The sequence below is a fragment of the Schistosoma mansoni genome, chromosome 2, assembly GCF_000237925.1.
Source record: "Schistosoma mansoni strain Puerto Rico chromosome 2, complete genome".
NCBI lineage: Eukaryota > Metazoa > Platyhelminthes > Trematoda > Strigeidida > Schistosomatidae > Schistosoma > Schistosoma mansoni.
In genome coordinates, this window is record NC_031496.1 from 20,434,281 (window position 1) to 20,454,011 (window position 19,731).

General features: G+C 32.7%; 2 protein-coding genes across 2 annotated transcripts in view; both read right to left on the reverse strand.

Annotated features, from left to right (window-relative positions):
* Smp_147240 (putative wd40 protein) overlaps nt 1-19,731 on the reverse strand; it is a gene marked incomplete at its 3' end in the record, with an annotated part of 92,536 nt that overhangs the window by 44,342 nt on the left and 28,463 nt on the right. The window contains exons 6-10 of the mRNA XM_018796033.1: nt 18,693-18,788; nt 13,360-13,526; nt 8,555-8,650; nt 4,105-4,456; nt 1,948-2,014 (exon numbers count right to left, since the gene is read on the reverse strand). Coding sequence (XP_018650286.1) covers nt 1,948-2,014; nt 4,105-4,456; nt 8,555-8,650; nt 13,360-13,526; nt 18,693-18,788 — 778 coding nt within the window. The remainder of the gene's footprint in view (nt 1-1,947; nt 2,015-4,104; nt 4,457-8,554; nt 8,651-13,359; nt 13,527-18,692; nt 18,789-19,731) is intronic.
* Smp_188290 (hypothetical protein) lies at nt 15,442-15,801 on the reverse strand (the record flags this gene model as incomplete). The annotated part of the gene is made up of 1 exon (XM_018796034.1): nt 15,442-15,801. The coding sequence occupies one exon, from the start codon at nt 15,799-15,801 to the stop codon at nt 15,442-15,444; it is 360 nt and encodes a 119-aa protein (XP_018650287.1).

The window sequence follows — 19,731 nt, forward strand, 5'->3', positions numbered from 1 at the left end:
ATATACTGCGACTGTCATAACTAATGCCATCGGTGAGTAATCAATGACATAATTTCCAATTCGCCTGATATTATAACTAGATAATAGCTGTTAATGGAAACTTGAAGAAATTATTCTTAAAGCTAATTAATATTTTACAACTTATAAGCAATCGAGGATTCTGAATTTTAAAGAAAAAGAAGGTAGACATAAACTACTATAGGAAACTATTCTTGGGTGCTTTGATTAACAGAAAATAAAACAAGACTTTCAGAAAAACCCAAGTATACACGACGATTATATGCATGGGTATTTTTTCCTTAAATTTTAAACCAATATCCTTCGATACGATTTACAAAGGATTGCGCAAAAATTTTATCCATATGGCTAAAAAATTTCACTGATACACTGAAAAAACTTTATAAAATAGCAAACTGTCACTAGAGCAAAAAATTGTTTACAATAAGTTGATTATACAACTAACTTCAACGAAAACCACCTTATTCGGAAAAAAAGAAAAACAATCATCTCAAATCTGCAGAGAGATACTTTTATACTAAGAATGTTTCAAAATCTATTTGTCGAATAGCATGTAGTAAGTTGAGATTCAATAAATAATAACTGAAACAGTGTTTACTTTACACAAAATATAATCCAAACCTATTTTAAAGACATTTAGAAAAAAAGCCTTTTTCGATTATTTTCCTTTCGAATAGTTTACATAACAGTAATAAAAGGATATGCATGGTCTATACGCTGCCGAGTATTTTGTTGAAAATATTACAAACTATGAATCTTAATATAAAAAGAGATGAATGTTGGTTAGCAATGGAATTGAGGATGCGCGTTTCGTCCTAACTGAGATTCTCCGGCTGAACGTCCCTGAACCCCAAAGTTAACGAGTAACCAAATAGGACGGAATGTGTGTCCTGGATTCCACTCCTAGCCATCATCCATCTCTGCTCATGATGCTTATGACTTAATGACAATATCGAGACAAACCGCATAGGATGCACATATGCAAAAAGAGACTGATCAATTACGGTCTTAAATATCAACGGGAAGATTAAAACGACCAAAACAAATGTACAAATGTTAATGCTTTTATGTAACTTTTTCTGTACAAGAGATGTTAACAAACGCAAGAGATTTATCGGACAGCAGCAACGTTGAATAAAAATCGTTTTTAACTAAAACTGAATACGATTAGATCATCTATCATATATGTGTATATGCAATTGAAGTAAGCATTCAATCAATGTCATAAGCTCTTAGTAAATGCTTTTAGAAAGTATAGAATAATAATAGAAAGTAAGGGATATCCAATGACCTATATTTCCTAACTTCATTAAAATGAAGATATACTTTTTCAGAGTCAGGAAGTGGAAAAATAAATCACTTATGAAATGGGATGTAAATCGAACTATAAAGCAATCTGATTAAGTTAAAAGTGTAAATAAGTGAATTCCCTATTCAGTAGTTTGAAGTTAGAGCTAATCGTAAGACTTGATTAAGTTTAATATAACAAGAAAGGTCGAACTAGAATGAAACAGTTGTCTAGTTTTTTATAATATCAAACGGTTGAAGGTTGTTGGAAGAAAACCATGAACTTAGCCACTGTTATTTGATACTTGTCGACAAAGTGTACCCGTAAACTTGAGGCGACAGACGGTCCATATGGAATTCGAATCAGCGTCACCCAGCTTCAGAGTTTGAGGTGTTATCTCTGAGCTATTAGGGAAGCGAATAACCTTATACTGGACCGAAATGATATGTTATTATAAGATAGATTTGGAAGCAATCAAATATATATTCACTATGATGAAATACGTATTTCATTTTCTAAGATACACTGTCTCAATCTCCAACAAATTACTAAATTGAATCACTGAACAATTATTAAACAAAACCACGTAGCCTAGTTTTAAATACAAGAAACACAAATTTAGATTCATATGTGAAACTTACTTGAAGAACGATCACTAGTACATAGATATTTTAGACTTGGATCGGTGTATATAATGCCAGCAAGTTGCTAAAACAAATAGTAAAACAATGACCATTTATTCCCTAAACAATAAATTGAATTAATTAAGGAAGGTTTAGAACTTTACAGGTAGATCTTATGGCAGTTTGTATCGTTACATGAAGAAGTGAGCAGGTTTAATCAGGCTGTTCTGATGACCACGTGTCTATGAATGTTTGCATTTAAAGGGTTTATCAGCTTCGTTTGTCACTGTTTTACTATTTTGAGCAAAATTCACATACTTTCTTTTTCTTATTTAATTTTCAAAAGATCTTAACATTACGTAATGAAATTGCGTGAATACTTTTGTTATAAACGCATGTATGCCGTCGCCAATTGTTATAAACGTAGAGTGAGAGGGAGAGGATGCTGGTTATAACTTTAGGGGTTTCTGGTTATAACAGTCCTTTTACTTCTTACACGTATGTGGGACGTTAATTTATCTTAGACGAATATCTACACTAGATTTCCACCCAGTGTCTATTCTACAGGACTTCAACAGAACTCAGATCAAGAACACAATATTAGCCTGACTATAACGTCAATATATTTCACACCAAAACCCGACACATGGAACAGTCAATAAGTCTCAATAAGTCAATACATAATAAGGATAGGGAAATATATATATAACACATAACACCTGTCATCCCCTCTAATGTCTGACTCATCGAGACAACCAATCATTGACATTCTCGCCCACACATCAACTTTAGAATTATTACCTTGAGTAATTACAAAAAGCACCCTACACTCTTATCAAAACTTGAACTCTTAATTTCCTTCATATTACACACAATTTATTTAGCGTCGATTAACGATTGGTTTTCCAACACTATGTTAACGATCAGAAATAATCAAACCAATTAATTTCTATGTGGTTGAAGAGAAAGCAATGAATTACAATGAATTAGTTATATTCCGTAAACAATGTCATTCTTGCTTTGTATAAATCTCTATAAACTCTTTATCATCATAGACACCATTTAAAACACCAAGAACTTGTAACAGTAGACAGTATATCGAAAAATGAGATCATTGGAAATAGTTGATAAGAACCCTTAGACACCGATTCAGTGCTAGTTAGTAATCGTCTACAAAGTGTACCTGAAATCGTTAGGAAATCGATGCTCCCTGTGGAATTCAAACCCAAATCATCCAGCTTTACAAACTGAGACATGATCACTATTTATTACCTTTGAAAACGTATTGAAGCATCTCGATAAAAATTTATTTTAGTAACAGAAAATAAATAAATCTATTACTGAATAATCAAAAAACAGTGGGAAAATACAAATTATAACACTTAGTTATTTCTTCTTTGTATTTACCGTTCATGATTAAAGTCACGAAAGTTGATATTGATTGGGGGATTAATACCAATATTATATAATGTGACATAAATAGATACAAGTCATGCAAACCCTATAACTGTAACAATAATCGATAAAAATGTGTAAAACAATTAGCTGGTAGCTAATTTTTCGAAATAAAATATATATTCTAATGTTTCTTTTATTAACCTTTTAAACTATTTATTCAAACTCTTTGAACTCCTTTGCTTCATTTGCAAAATGTCGATCAATTATTTCAGACTTCATTGTTCTTTCGTTTCCACACCAATTATTCTTTGTTCTCGTTCCATTTTCTTTGAACTTAGCCTTTTGCCTCCAGGTATTTCACTTTCGATTGATGATGCATACTACTTATATCTATCGACATCAGTAGCACATAACACAATACTGGGACGAAACGTCTTTCCAGTGCTCTCAGATTTTGAATGGTGTTCTAGCTTAGACCGACTGGTGATTTGCATTGTGAAAAAAAACTTTACTTCAAAACTATCAGATGAATATTGAAATTCATTTATATGACCTATATGAACTGTTGTAATTTCTGCTAAAATATAACTTCAGTAAATGTGTTGACCTATTATTGTTCTGGACTGGAAAAAGATTGACCAGATTAGTTATTATCACCACTATAGATAAAAAAAATTTTGAAAAACATCATGAACACTTTTTTATTCGGTTAGAAAAGAAATTAAATGGTATTTTTTAGCTAAAAAAAAACATTTAAACATTCATACAATCACTCACTTCTGTACATTCGAACGTTGTAGATCCTATAAATTCTGAATTAGCTGGAACACTTGTTGACAATCTAATTCCATTATCAGTAAGACTATTTGTTGTCGACTGACAATTTGCAAGAAGATTCCAAAATCGAATAGTTCCATCATCAGAACATGTAACAAACATATCATTTGACCACCAAGATGGTAAATGATTTAATGGAATCGTATTATTAATATTATTAATATCATTGTTATCATTATTCTGTCGCCATTGTTCCGGTAAACAATCCACTGACCAAATACCTCGACTATGGTAATAATGCGACCGACATTTATTGATTGTTGTTAAGTCATGTATATCCCATACATGAATACTTTAATGAACAAAATAATGACAAAAATTCCGGAAGAAATATTAATTGTGCTCATTTGAACAGAATTTAAGAAACAAAGCAAAAGTGGTAATTTTTTCTTAAAGGTTTTCAAGAGATCAAAATGATTTTTTCCGTTTTTATAAAGTTATCATAGATAAAATTACTATTAGTATGGGTTGTTGAGTTTATATTGATATCATGAACGGACCAATGTCAGACCACCATTGAAAACTTGGAAGCTCTGGAAGGCCTTTTCACCCTAGTATGAGACTTCCTAACAGTGCGGACATACGTTCTTGTACGTGAGACTCCAAACCCAGAATCTTCTGTCTCGCGTGCGAACACTTAACCCCTAAACCACTGAGCCGGTATCCCACGGTGTTAATATCTAACTTCCATCGATCCATAAATGACTGTGCAACCTTTCGTTCATTGTTTGAGGTAGATACCTGTCATTTCCCGTGTTAGCGTAATATAAATTGGACTAAAGCATGTTCCGCGCAGGAGGTTGAAACAAAGTCAGTAACAGAGCATTGAATTTTTTTCAAAGTCCACTTATTGATCGATAAAAACAAGATTTATTTCACAAATCATGAAGTCAAATTTCAGTGGTACAGTCAATTGTTCTGCCCTTTTTTGTTGATATGACATACTATCACCAAACAGAAAGTTTTTACAATTTTTTTAAATATATTAATCATTTGTTATTAGATAAAAGTTAGTAAAAAGGGCGTTTAAATTTTCTAAAATTACATTTACTAATATGACAATAACCTAGAGATAGCGTGACGTGAGAGCAGAAAATAACACGTCAACATCGTATTCCATGCTCAATATACGTTACAAGATATGTAAAGACTACTGATATATTGAATAAAAAACCAATTATCGGATATTGCGTCATTCACTCTATCCTCTGAAATGTTTTAATTTAACAAAAGATATCTGAGAGAGAAAACCATTTATGTGATAGGAAAAAATAATCAAATATCTCAATGATATTATGACATAGTTACAATAAGATGCAACAATGTTAAGCGATTATAGATACTGGCAGTGAGCCGTAGATTTAGGTTCCATACTAGGTAACACCTATCATTAAGGCGTGTCTGTAATCTTAATAGAATTGAAGTAAAAAAATATAGAGCAGATTATAAGACGTGCAAAAGTTCCAACTTGACATGGCGCAGGTTAGTTAAGTGGATGACGCGATGGCGCTCGAAGTGCATGGTACTGGGTTCGCGTCCCGGAGTGAACATCAACTCTGAGATGCGGGTATATCCATATGGCGAGCCTCGAATAGGATGAAGAGCGTGTCCTGGGTTCCACTGCTAGCCACTACCCATCTTTGCTTATAATTCTATATCTATGTTTATGCTTAATTGGTAACGCAGTCAACATCCAACAATTATGCTTCAATATCACTTAGAGTGAATCAAATTCACTGAATTTATCCAGGCTATACAGAAAATCAACCGAAACTCTGGAAATTTCGCACGTTACATTGAGTATAATCAACTTATTATTTCAGTTACACAGTTTCAGTATGAGTTCAAAACATCTTCGTTAATATGAGCTTACATTCGGAAATTAGGTAATTGAAGTCGACCGTCAAGAAACAATGAAAGTAACTTTTGTGTTTATTATTAACAAGAGACCAACGTTGGTGAATGTAAATTTCGGAAAAAGTAGAGTATAGTGACCAATCAATAAGAACAGAGAAAACAACCTTTGACTTTTCACCCGAAACCTAAAAAAATGACTTTTACATGGTAATCACGTAATGAGATCAGCAGAATTAACTGATTATAGTCCTCAGAACATTTAAAACATTAATGAAAGACTAATATTTATTCAATTGCAAACAGAAAAACTTATGGAAAACTACAACAAATCTATTTTTAGTATATAATCTTTCTAATATTATTTTATTCCACATAAACCATTTATATTAGGTAGCCGATCCTTGATTGGTTAACTATGGGCTAAAATGCATCAGTTATTTTGAATTATTCAATGTCATCCTTATTCTACTCCTACCTAACTTTTGACATACAACTAAAAAAAAATTAGCCAGGAACAGTTGACTCAAAGCTTATTCAACAACTGTCATCAACTTGCGACAATAACACAAAAATATAAACGATACAATCAATAACAAACAACCAATCAAAGTACTAGGATTGCGTAAAATAACCACATTCGACGCTGCCTCCTGAATTCACAAATAATAGGAAAGAGTGAATTCAAATATTTTAACAGTTGACCAGTGGAGTCCAATCCGTATCGGGTAAAAACAGGTATCTACCTCAAACAATGAACGAAAGGTTGCACAGTCATTTATGGATCGATGGAAGTTAGATATTAACACCGTGGGATACCGGCTCAGTGGTTTAGGGGTTAAGTGTTCGCACGCGAGACAGAAGATTCTGGGTTTGGAGTCTCACGTACAAGAACGTATGTCCGCACTGTTAGGAAGTCTCATACTAGGGTGAAAAGGCCTTCCAGAGCTTCCAAGTTTTCAATGGTGGTCTAGCTTACATCGACTTATGAATTCGACCATCAAAATTACTACAATTTCCACAATCCCTACTCTGATCATAATTCAAATATTAACGATAAGTCAACAGTCAACCCTTGTTGCATTCATATCTAAGTCATATTCGGTTCTCGATACAAGGGATGACGTAAAAAATATATAATCAACCATCTGTTCAATTAATTGCAAAACGTGTAGCAAATGTACCACCTTATAACATAATTATAAGATAAAATAAAGTCTAGTTTATTTTCTCCCTACTCCTTCTGGTAGTTATTTTACTTCAGACGTCAATAAATTACACATTTTGAAAAGTAGTTAGTCAAAAAAACTACCATTCAATTTATTTATGTTTGATTGAATTAACTTTATGATTTAAATGATAATCAGCCAGAATACCCAGAATTCAGTCCTTTTGCTTTATGGATAAGCACTGATGAAGTGTCCAAAACTAGAACACTAGTTTAAAATAGTTAGCATCATTTGGTGTCAGTCCATGGCGAAAATTATCAGTGTAAATAAACAAAACTTCCTTATGAAATCACTACCAGTTTTCGAAGAATAATCCAACAAACCATAGAATCCAAAGCAAAAATAAAGAAAAAGGGTAGTTAATGACCAGTTGACACATAGAAATGTTATCAAACACACTATTATCAATTGTTAAGGTTGAAAGTGATACATCTAACTGAACGTTTGAGTCGGTTTCTTAAGCACTTCTAATAACCCCATGCTAAATCTACACGACAACTTGAACACGAGAGAAAAGGCGCATAATATGGAAAGAACGCTTTACTTCAAGGTTGGTTTATGTACAGAAAATTGAGGGTATCCATAGAATTTCAGATGGCTTTAGGCTTCTAGAGAGTTCTGGAGCTCCATTAGACAAGTAGTAGGATAGCCAATCATCCAATCAGAAATGCTGTACGTTACTCTTCACTTTCTAGATGTTTCTGAGAGGTTTATATTCAATGTTGATTAGACAAAGTGTTTCTCTACCTTTCCAGGGCCCCCCTCTGGGCTTTCTTTGAGGAATATTTTGGGTCTCCCCAACATAAAGCAAAACAAAGAAACACTGTAATCTTGAGTTTGAATCATTAGGTCTAAGTCCTACTGCATACGCCTATTTTGCATTCGGTTGTTAAGTACTTGAAAGATTTAACCCTGGAGTTAGAATAGTGCTTTTAAGGTATGTACACGTAGATGCACAAGATGATTTATAATATTGTTTAATTTGTGATCTAAACACTAATTAGATCACTTATAACTGAAAATGTTAGTCAGCAACTTTGAAAGATACTCATATGACTTAATCATGATGTTTATCAGATGATTTCAACATGAATAAGCCAACTGTAGTTGGATGAGCTGATTAATACTCTTTAACGATCAATATATATCATATTCAATTTAAAAATAACAACGAATTCTTACGAAACAAAATGACAAAACAAATACAGTCAAGCAGAGTTGTAGTCTTATCCGGTTAACAATAACAAAATAAGCGTATATATATATATATATATATATATATATATATATATATAAATCGTTCTTACCTATGATCATTATAAAAGCAAATTATACGATTACGTATACAATCCAATTTAATTGCAATAATATCAGGGTAAATAGATTCATTTACATTCAACCCGCTTGAGATAACGTCTGGAAAAAGCTGAAAGACAAGATCAAATTGTCAGTATTATTACTATCAGTAATACTAGTAACTCACAGGTATCCTCTACCCTTAACGTCCATGTTTCGCAGTCGTAAAATATAACAGAACGAACTGCCGCGCAGTATACTCGCCGTCTATTTGATATACGGATATCTCACCTTCTCCATAGGTGACGTAAGTTGGCAAAAGCCAAATGAACTTTTCGAATTCGTGTAGAAACTTCGTCAGACACCAACCCATTAGGCTGATCTAACTTCTAAGATAAATGAAGTTGTGGACTCATTCGACTACTTCATTCCCTATCCTTAGTTCAGGTGTTGACACAGGCCAGTCCTGAAGCAACAATTTGTATTTAGAGGGGAGATCGCATCCCAAACATCCTAGTACTGTTGCTCAGTGCTACCAAAAGACTCTGCATTTTATCAGCGTCTTCAACAAACAGTGGACCTCCTGGTAGAAGATCAATCCCATTGAAAAAAGATGAAACCAACTGTTTAATGCTTCCTATATTTTTGTTTTTCAAATGATTATCTAACTGAGACCAAACTTTCCAAAACAATTAACTATTTGAACAATGGAGAGCTATGGAAACTTTGTTTCACTGTGCCTTAACTTTCAATCACAAACAGTAGAAGAGCACATTTCTTGCAACTCTCAATTATTTCTGATTGGACAGACCTATTAAACTTCCTGTTTATAAACAACAAGTAATATATCAGACTAAAATGTACCATACAATTTGTAAATAGTAGTACGTTTATCAAACGAAGATATTTTTGCTCCATCAAAAACAAATTAACTCTACTTATACTTAAAAGATTATCGTTTTTGACGTTAGAAAAAAGCCAACATAATTCACGAGCCAAACAAGTTTACAACTGGAACTACATAGCAAAACATTTTTCTGAGAAAATCATCAGATAAGTACTCATGAGAAAATTACACATACTATTTCCACACAAAGAAAAAGTACTCAATCTTTATACTTCTAGTGTTTTTGTTTCCTCCGCCTTTTCTCTTAGCAACAGTTATAACATATAAAAGGACACAGATAGTTAACGTTAAGGAATTTCTTCCGACCTAATTGTTTACTTCTCATATACATGATTAAATCGATGCGACAAATAACTTTAAAGCTTTGTGTAAGTATATATATTTACACAGATTTTTCAAATCATTACGACTTGAGTCTATTTTCAGGAGAGTAAGTAATAGCATTAAATGCAACAAGAAATGAATGTTACTTTTCACTTTTTTAAAAAAAAATGAATCGACTGAATAATCAACTAACACTTTTGATTGGTGCTACAAGGAAGCGTAATTGTTTGTAACAATCCATAAATTGAAATATTCTGTGACGAATATAATCAGTTAGTATAATGGGAACACGTGTAAAAAAAATAATTTATGTAAAGAAAGAATTCTTGAGTATTTAAAACAAACACGTAGATTTATGGTAAACTGAACTCAACCAGAGAAGTACTAAAATAGGGTGTTTGATGATGAATTTATCTACTTCAATAGAGATTTCGAAATAAAATAGAAACATTCTAAACCTTTTAACAAAAAGGATATAATCATTAAGATGAAAAAGTAAGGATTTAATTCACAGAAAATTTCCGTTACCAGACAATTTGTAGGGAAAAAGCGTTATTTTTATTACGAGACAAAAAGGATTGTGTAACATGATAAGACAAAGTCCTGACATGACAATGACTTTGTAGTCCGGGTGGGTATGGAAACAAAATAAGTCAGTAGAGAATAAAGAAATCAATAGAGAAGAAAAAGGGGAGAGCAATAAATTTGGGAAACGAAAGGATAAGACTACGGAAGAAGAGGATATTGAATAAGTTTCCTTTATATATATATATATATATAGCTCTGGCTTTTCTACTATTATATGACTAGTTGATGAGTGAAGTTAATGTCTCCCGGAATAAAATCGCGGCGGACGACGACGATACATCTTCTCTTTACAGCAGGATTCCTCGTATCCTTTATGCTAACACTTAGTACAACAGTAGTTTTTATATGGACAAAACTTCGTGTAATTTTTGTCATTCACTGCATAACCAGCACGGGGATAGAGGCTATTTGTTTAGGCTGTCCTGCTTTCCCGTAAAACAATCTTTTCGTCAATTTATCGTCCGCGTGTATGGTGGCTGACCACTGTTTTACACCATAGAAGTGTCATTTTTCAAAATCATTAACCTCTGACATTTACTGATCACTTCTAACAGCGTTATCTTTGGACATTGTTCAATTTTACTCGAAATTCTGGTATCTCCAGGAGACGGCAAGCTACATACAAAAGCAAGACACTTAAACTGGTTTTCAGTCATTGCCGATCATTTGAAACGCTCACACTCACGATTTACTACGCCGACATATTGTACCCAGTCATGATCTCCGCCTTTCACTAACTTGAGACATTGGTAACGAATATTGAACAAAGATCACTATTCATCAAAGATTCGCAACAAAATTTCGTTCATCTTCAGCTGTGCCAAGTTTGCGTAGCAGTACACTGACTTTTGCGACACCATCGAATTTCTCTAAGTCGACCACGAACACAGCTTAATATTTCTTGAACTAGGATTCCAATGTCATACCGGCTAAACCACCAAACTCAAATTCGTGGATAGAAATAACGACGTATTCAACGTGGGATTTGAATGGATCGTCTGTAAACCCCTTTTGATTTAGGTTCACTTTCTGAGTCAAGCACATTTGGAGATGAACGCTACACAAACTTTATTCTTCCCAAGAATCTGAGAGACCTTTCCTATGTTGCGATTTCTACATGAAGCAAGTGCGCTATTCAAGATTCATAGTCGACGAAAAATTGAAGAAAACCTGATCCAGTAAACGTCGACGATATCAAGACCATGCATCCACCGATAGATGTATCAACCTCACGTTCCTTCTTGGGAATGGTTAGTCATTATGGTGTTTTTCTTCTAGATCTGCATTGTCTGTGTGCCCTGCTGAATTGTTTACTAACAAAGAATACCAAATGGATCTGATCAACAGAATGTCAAGAAGCATTCTTAACACTAAAACAGCTCCTACCGTCAAACCTTCTACTTACGCACCATGATCCAGTCCTTCTTATTGTGGTCGCAGCATATGCGTCAAATTATGGAATTGGAACAGTGATTTCACATGTCTACCAAGATGGATCTGAGGAAGAGATCGCCCACGTTGCACGATCACTGACAACGACAGAAAGGAACTGTAGTCAGATAGAGAAGGAAACCCTCTCCATTAATAACAATAATGATGATAACGATAATAATGCAAGTTAAATTGAACATCTAGAGCCAACGTAAGAAAAGAGTATAAATGTTTTCACAATCTACAGTGAAATTAATCTACAATCAAAATTGCTTGTAGATTAATTTCACTGTTAAAATCCTACAAGAATTCTTCGATAGTGTTTATCAACAGGAAAGTTTGTAAACATTTAGTCTAACCAGGAAGAACTGTGAATATTTTGAAAAAAATTGGGAGAATACGTGTCAAACACTAATTTGCTAATTAATTACATTGTTACTTAATTTAGTATGTTTCCAGAGTTCAAATGTTACTAATAAGTCCATAAATACTGTTGTTTTCTTTATTAATGAATTTACAAGTAAAGCTTTTATTCATACATTGTGCCAATCTTTCAATGTCCATCAATTCAATTTGAAAAGAAGTTCAAGGATCGAAAAAGCACACAGGATATCAGTATCAAGAGTTCGAGTGACAGACATATCAGTCAGAATTCTAGTAACCTGAAATAAATTATGTAATTAAATTATAAGAAGAAGAAGAAGAGAATATATCTATCATGTACTCAAATAAGATTTGTTTAAACTGATATTATTTCCAATTTCATTTTGTAAGAAAAATAGTATTGCATTTTTCTTAAAAAAAAACAGACTATATTACTTAGTTTAATAAACGTACAGTATTGACATGGAAACAAAAAGATGTACAAAAGCGAGTAAGTAAATAATGAACAATATTACGAAAATATGTAAAGAATGGAATGCAAAATTAATGATGAGAACATATACCTAAAATAAGGGAAACATATACATGGAGAATGAATTCCAGAATCTTTTATTGATATTTTTCAAATGTTCATGAAGAACTGAAATACCGATTAGTTTCTGTTCGTCTATTATATAATCTTAATAGTTGAATTCATGAGTTGATCTAAGCTAGACCACCATTGAAAACATGGAAGCACTGGACAGTCCTTTCGTCCTAGTATGGGACTCCTCAGGTGGAGATAGCCATCCACTTCAGACAATGGATGAAAGGTTGCCCAAGATTATGGATAGATTAAAATTAGTCATTAACACCATTGGATATCGTCTCAGTGGTCTAGAGGTTAAGTGTTCGCACGCGAGAAGATCCTGGGTTCGAGTCCCACGTACAAGATCGTATGTGCGCACTGTTAGGAAGTCTCATACTAGGGCGAAACGGTCTTCCAGAGCTTCCAAGTTTTCAATGGTGATCTAGCTTACATCGACTCGTGAATTCGACCATTAAAATTACTACAATCTCTACAAACCCCCATTCAGACATTATATAATTCTCACAACCTTGAACGATCGGATAGACAATACATTTTTCAACAAAATCAATACATACATATTTTCAGTTAAATTTTTAAAAAAATTACTGCACATCAGGAAGACATCACAACTTACATGCAAACTGGAACCCAACGTATGAGGTAAAGGAAGTTTAGCTATAAATTGTAAACTTTCAGCTTCAAATAATAGACAAACACCGGTAGTACAACCAACAGTTACCCATGAACCACTTGTTGAAATACAGTTTGCTCTAGAAGTCTAAGAAAGAAAATAAAAGAAATATGATAATCATAAATAATGACAGAAACCTAAACTACCATGTATGGAAATCAGTTTGTGACAAAGTGATGGCTGAAAGTGTCAAGTTTCAATAAATTTTTTAAATCTTCTGATAGAATATTTAAAAAATAAAGGAAATCCGAGAGGACGATTATTATCAAACCTTTGTTTCTGTAGGCTCTCTAGTTTATAACTATTCTATTACGATATCCAATTTAAATGGGATATACATTAGTGAAGTTATGATTTAATTTTATTGAAAATAATATTTTTTCGCAGCCTTACATAAATCTATTCTTATTCGTAATAGCAAATACGTGCCAGTTATAGTCTTATAATCCAATTTAATCAATTAGTAATCTTTTTACCTATTTACATATTGATTTATGTATGAATGTAGTTGTCTGTCTGTTTATCGATTTTTCATGATAAATTTATCCTCCATAGATAAACTGAGTCAACGATTGATTGTTCCCGTTAACACACAATCTCATACACGATTTGAATTAACAGACAAATAAATCCACACACAATAAGATTGATAGTTACAATAAACCACACCACGACGCATAATAAACAGTTAGTTTACAATCTCTTTGTTTCATACATGTAGTTTGTTGAACCGATTTGTGTGGAAATTTATCCATTCTTCAAAATTTTTCACGCTAAAAGTTCTTATCCGAATATTAAAAGGATTAAATTCATTTGGTATTGCTTGTTTGAATCATTCTATTGATGTTTAGGTCTGTAATTGATCAAGTTAAAAGTCGTGCATAATACGAAGAAATAAATTATATTATTTAATCTAGATTTGCGTACTGTTCACCAGTCTCTTTGTATAAAAATAAACATTGTGTGAAAAATTTATTTGGTATAGTATGTTTGAATCTTCCCATTGATGTTTAGGACTGCAGTCGATCAGTCCTCTTATTGGCATAAGTGCATCCTGCACGGATCGCCTCGACATTTCCTTAATTCACAAGCATTATAAGCAAAGATGGTTGGAAGCTAGCAGTGGAATCCAGGACGCGCGTTTCTTTCTATTTAGGACTCGTCAGCTGGATGTACTCACATCCCAGAGTCGATGTTCACTCTGAGGATTAAACGTCACCCCATTGACGATTCGTTCACCAATTTTCAATTTCGTACGACAACGTATAAAGATATTATTACTGAACAGTTTCAAACTATCAACAGTTTTTTTTTTAAGTTGACGTCAATTATTAACAAAAATCACACTTCAACTAAACAAATACCTACTATATCTTAATTTAAAATGATTGTCAATTAATATTGGCTAAGTTTAAACAGAGTATAAAACACTTAAATAACAAATGGATACAAATCAATAGTTTGGATCATTCATTAAATATTATAACGAAATAAGTTGCGCATACCATTGACTGTTGAATGTAGTGAAAATGAAGTAAAAAAACAGTCACAGTTACAGTCATTTGTCAATTGTACATTAGATAAACAACGAAATAACATAAATGACAAAGTTTTATAGATTAGTTTTAAAAAAAAGTGTCCATTCGTTACCTAGGTGAATAATAGTTTGAATTCTGCACCGACTAAGATGATTATCATTCAAATGTAATCGATAAAATAAAACAAACTATAAGTATACATAAAAGAAACAGGGGATGAAGTGTTAATTTTGTTATAAAAATAAAAAAAAGAATTATCTGACGTCATCTACAAATATTCATCAATAAAGCATAAAAATAAATTCATTGGTGTATTTTATATGTATTAAATGATAATTTAAGTTCTAAACAAATTAATTTACATACATTGGATAAATGAATTAAAAAGAACAACGTACACAGTAAACGAGTATAAAGTATGAGACATATAGGTAGATAGACAGAGAGAGATAAGGACGAACAATTCAATAACTCACTTTTAAATCAACCCATTTGTCTAAATCCCTTTGACCATTAAATTGTATTAAACGACCAGCTGTATTTACGACCAATGTCAAAGTAGTAGATGTTGTGGTTGTTGTAGAGGCGATACCTGGAGACGATGATGATGATGCTGATGCAACTTTACCACTGTTATTATTTGTTACATCTTCACGATCTTTTCCTTCGCTTCCTGTTGAAGATTTCAATTTAGCAGAATGAATTTGAGTAGAACCGGGATTAGAGGAAGACAAAGTACAGGATGATGATAAAGGAGGCGAAGAAGAAGACAACGACGACGAGGAATTAACACAGCATACATCAGTAAACACACTGTTGAACATATCACCTAAAATAGCATTTCTTCCATGAAGTGGTAGAGTTTCACGAATCTATAAGGTAGAATGAAAAAAGGTTTAGAAAAGTGGAGAACAATGGTAAACGTAAAGTTTGTATTGTCTCTGAGATTATAATGAGTGTTGATTTACCCCATCTTCGTACATATCATCTCACATTTCATTTTATTTGCTGTAATACTCGTTTAATGAAGACACTATGTTTATTTAAACGATATATTTCTACGACAGACGCATATGAATAACAAATGGAGACTATAGGTTTTTTGTCTTATCTGCAGTCAATGATAACAGTGGTCTAGATTACATAAATAAATATAAAAAGTGAAAAATACAAATTGGCAGTATGATGACAGGAGTACTAGTTGTGATAAGAATAATAAAGCCTCGAATCAATGTTTCATAATGGGAAACAGGTCAATGATTAGAAAATATAGACACTGAAATAACATTCGAAAGAAGTGTAAGATTACGTAATAGGAAGTTTTCGGATTATTGGACCGTGAAACATATATTTGAGAAAAGGGTGGGAGAGGGTGAAAAAAAATCTGGAAAATAATAATAAATAAAATCATTTGTTACGACCAAGGGAGAGATAAAGGTGTTACAAATTTTTTATGAAGATAAAGACTTGGATTGTTAGCTCGAATTCCCATAGCTTCTGACATATGTAAGAGACGAGATTGAACCTCATAAGGAAAACGAGTACGAATATGATAAATAACTTTAAATAACCTAATACTGTTTACTACATGACCGCTATCGATCAAGTGTGATAGAACAGAGCTGCGTATTGTCTTGACAGTGCCTTTTCCTAACCACGAAGGGAGGTGTTCACTAAATCTTTGGTTCGGTTGTATGGTAGTGCGCCCAATATAGCTTTCTTCATAGGAGCAGCTGAATTCGTAGATAAACATAAAAGTGGCATAACCAGGTAATTTATTGTTTAGTTGAGTAATCACCATAGATCGAGTCGTGTACGAAAGACAGAGGTTAGCTGCATTAAACGTTCTCTTAACTGCTCTAGTCAGTTTATCTCGTAGCAAATCACCAGCTACATCTCCATTAAATTGCAGCCTCAGAGAGAGGGGTTTCTTACTAGCCATTGATGTCACTGTTTTCTTGTTTGTTACATGCAAGTGTTTTTTCAGGAAACCTTGTGGATAACCCATTTCAATCAACATATTATGTATGAGCATTAATTCCTTGTTTATTGTATCGACTAGGCATATTTTCCGAGCTCTATTTGCAAGATATTTGACTGGGTTTCTATTATAATAAGAGGGTAAAAAGCTAGCTGAAGAACTTTTCCTATACAGACTTCTACTGATAGAACCATTTTCTTTCCTGTTCAACAAAACGTCGAGGAAGTTTAGTTTTTTATCAAGTTCCTCTTCAAATATAATTGATTGGTTTAATAATTTCACATACGCATATAAATATTACTATATATTAGAGTGCAACCTGATGAGGATCTAATCGAAAATAATATTGTTCGCTTATATATGTTGTTCTAAATCACAGTATGGGAATTTTCCAAATTCTAATCTGAAGTCATCAATGCGTACTGGTAAGGAGTACTAGAGAAAAATAGAAACGACAATCTAATATATCTTAATTCCTAATAGACATTCAAGCAATACCACTAAGTGGTATAAAGAACCATACATCCAAAAATTGGTTTAAAGGTAACATTATTCAAACTGCAATAAATCTAATGATTCAATGACAGTCACTCAATAAAGAAAAGCTGTATAAAAAGTGCGATAAGGCTGAAAAAATTCTATAGGTGCTTTACCATTACAAAAAATTCCTTACAACGTCAAAAATACAGAACATTTACAGTCAACTGTATTAAAATCATTTTGATGAAATTACCCGGGAAAAAATTAACTATTTTAGTTGTAATGAGGTTGATAAGACATCAAGAGAATGAGAGAAAGCTAAATAACTCGTTAAAACACTAAGAGGCACAATTATTATCTCAATGTATGTATAGGATTTGTGGAGCTCCTGGAATTTTCACCATTCAAATTACGAACTGATTTTTAGCTAGATCACGAGTTGAAATTCAGAAAGCAATGAACGGCCATCTCGTCCTACTATGGGACTCCTCAGAAGTGTACTTCCACAACTCTGCACTGGGGAATCGAACTATTCAAGCATATGAATTTCTAAGAACGTTCCTACTTCCGATTAATTATACATCTCACTAAGTAGTTTAGTTTAAGATTCTTCAAGGAGATCAGTATTCATGTAATGTTAGTGAATGAAAATTATTTCCAATAATTCAAAAAATCCATAATTATGTAATTGGTAAGTCAATATTTTTCGTGTAATTAGTGCCCTTTACAAATGTGAAATAAAACAAGATCCACGATATATCTAGACTACAATGAATTAATTAAATATTGTTGCTTTCTCTTCAGTTAAATACAAGTTAATAAGCTTAGTCAATTTGAAATATTAACACGAAGTTTTTAAGGAATGAGTTATCATGAAAGATCATCAAAATGTTCAAGTGAAACAGTAGTTTAATGACAAAAATGTGTGGCTCTCCATCAGGTAGGTTACAGGTAGGAATCTACAACTATCTAGTTCGGGGTTCGGATAACCGACAATCTCTAATTAAAAAGTAGCTCAACGCTCAATACATAAATCTATGCTTGGTACATCAGTTAATAAATTAAACAATTGAAATTCTCTAAAAGGTAACATTGAAATAACAATTTCTCAAATAAAGTTTTTTCAAAAAATGCCGGTTTACTTCTGATTATTTACGTTCAACTGACAATGTTTTTTTAGTAATACCATTGTTAAGCAATTTATACGAAAGTATATATAGTGACCAAAAAACAAAATTACACAAGAACACTTACTTTATTACGTTTATTTTCTAAATACCAAAAACGAACATAACGTACACCAACTGTAACAAAAAATTGTCCCGTTGGACTGAAAGCAACTCCATAGATCTATTAATAAGGAAGAAATAGACGAAAGCATTTATAAATCTTAGACAAAATTACATTCAAGTTTAAAAAAGATAACTTCACAAAATATTGAACTTGGTGTATACAAACGAATGGTGTACATTGCAGTGATATATACACATATATTCAATGTATATGAAGGCTTGCGGATTTCATGAATTTAAATTTAGAACTAACTTTTTACTGTTACTGCTTTTATTACTGTATTTTTTCCTAGTTTTTTTTTAATATATCCCTGTAAACAGTTAAAAATTGGTACAATGCAAAATCTTCCAGTTTTTATTTCAGAGTTACCAATCCTAAAGAATTCACAGAGAAAACACAAGCTAATTTGCGCTTTAAGATGTGCAATACAATAGATGGGTAGTTTAATGATTAGCGTAAACTTAACGATTCACAAAGCTAAGCTGAAAGTTCGAACGTTACTACTGCACAATGAAATAACAGCATAAGAGCAGTCTTTAAAGATTAGTGAAGTAACCTTGGGAAAGAAATGTCGACTTTTAAACAATAAAAATCCTGATGAAAAAACACACCCAGAAAGTTTATGAGTTAGGGGTAGGATTAGGAGTTAGAGCTAGGCTTAGAAATTACACTTAGAATAAGGCGTTAAAAGATAGAAGTAATAATAAAAAGTCAAGCAGGCAAATTCCTAGTATGGATGAATATTTATAAAGTTAGTTCTTTGACCTTAAATATTAGAAACCGTACAGGTTAACTTAAAAAATGTATGGATCATGGAACGTTATCCTTAAGCTTTCCCGTGTTTGTCCGTTTTAATCATTTTATTACCTAAATATTGGTTGTATTTGCTTAGACTTTGATAAAATACACACTATCCATCACTATGTTCTAAATCTCAGGCAAAATTCCGAGGGTCGCCATGTTAAACCTCAATGCCCAGACAGTAAAATAGTTTTACCAA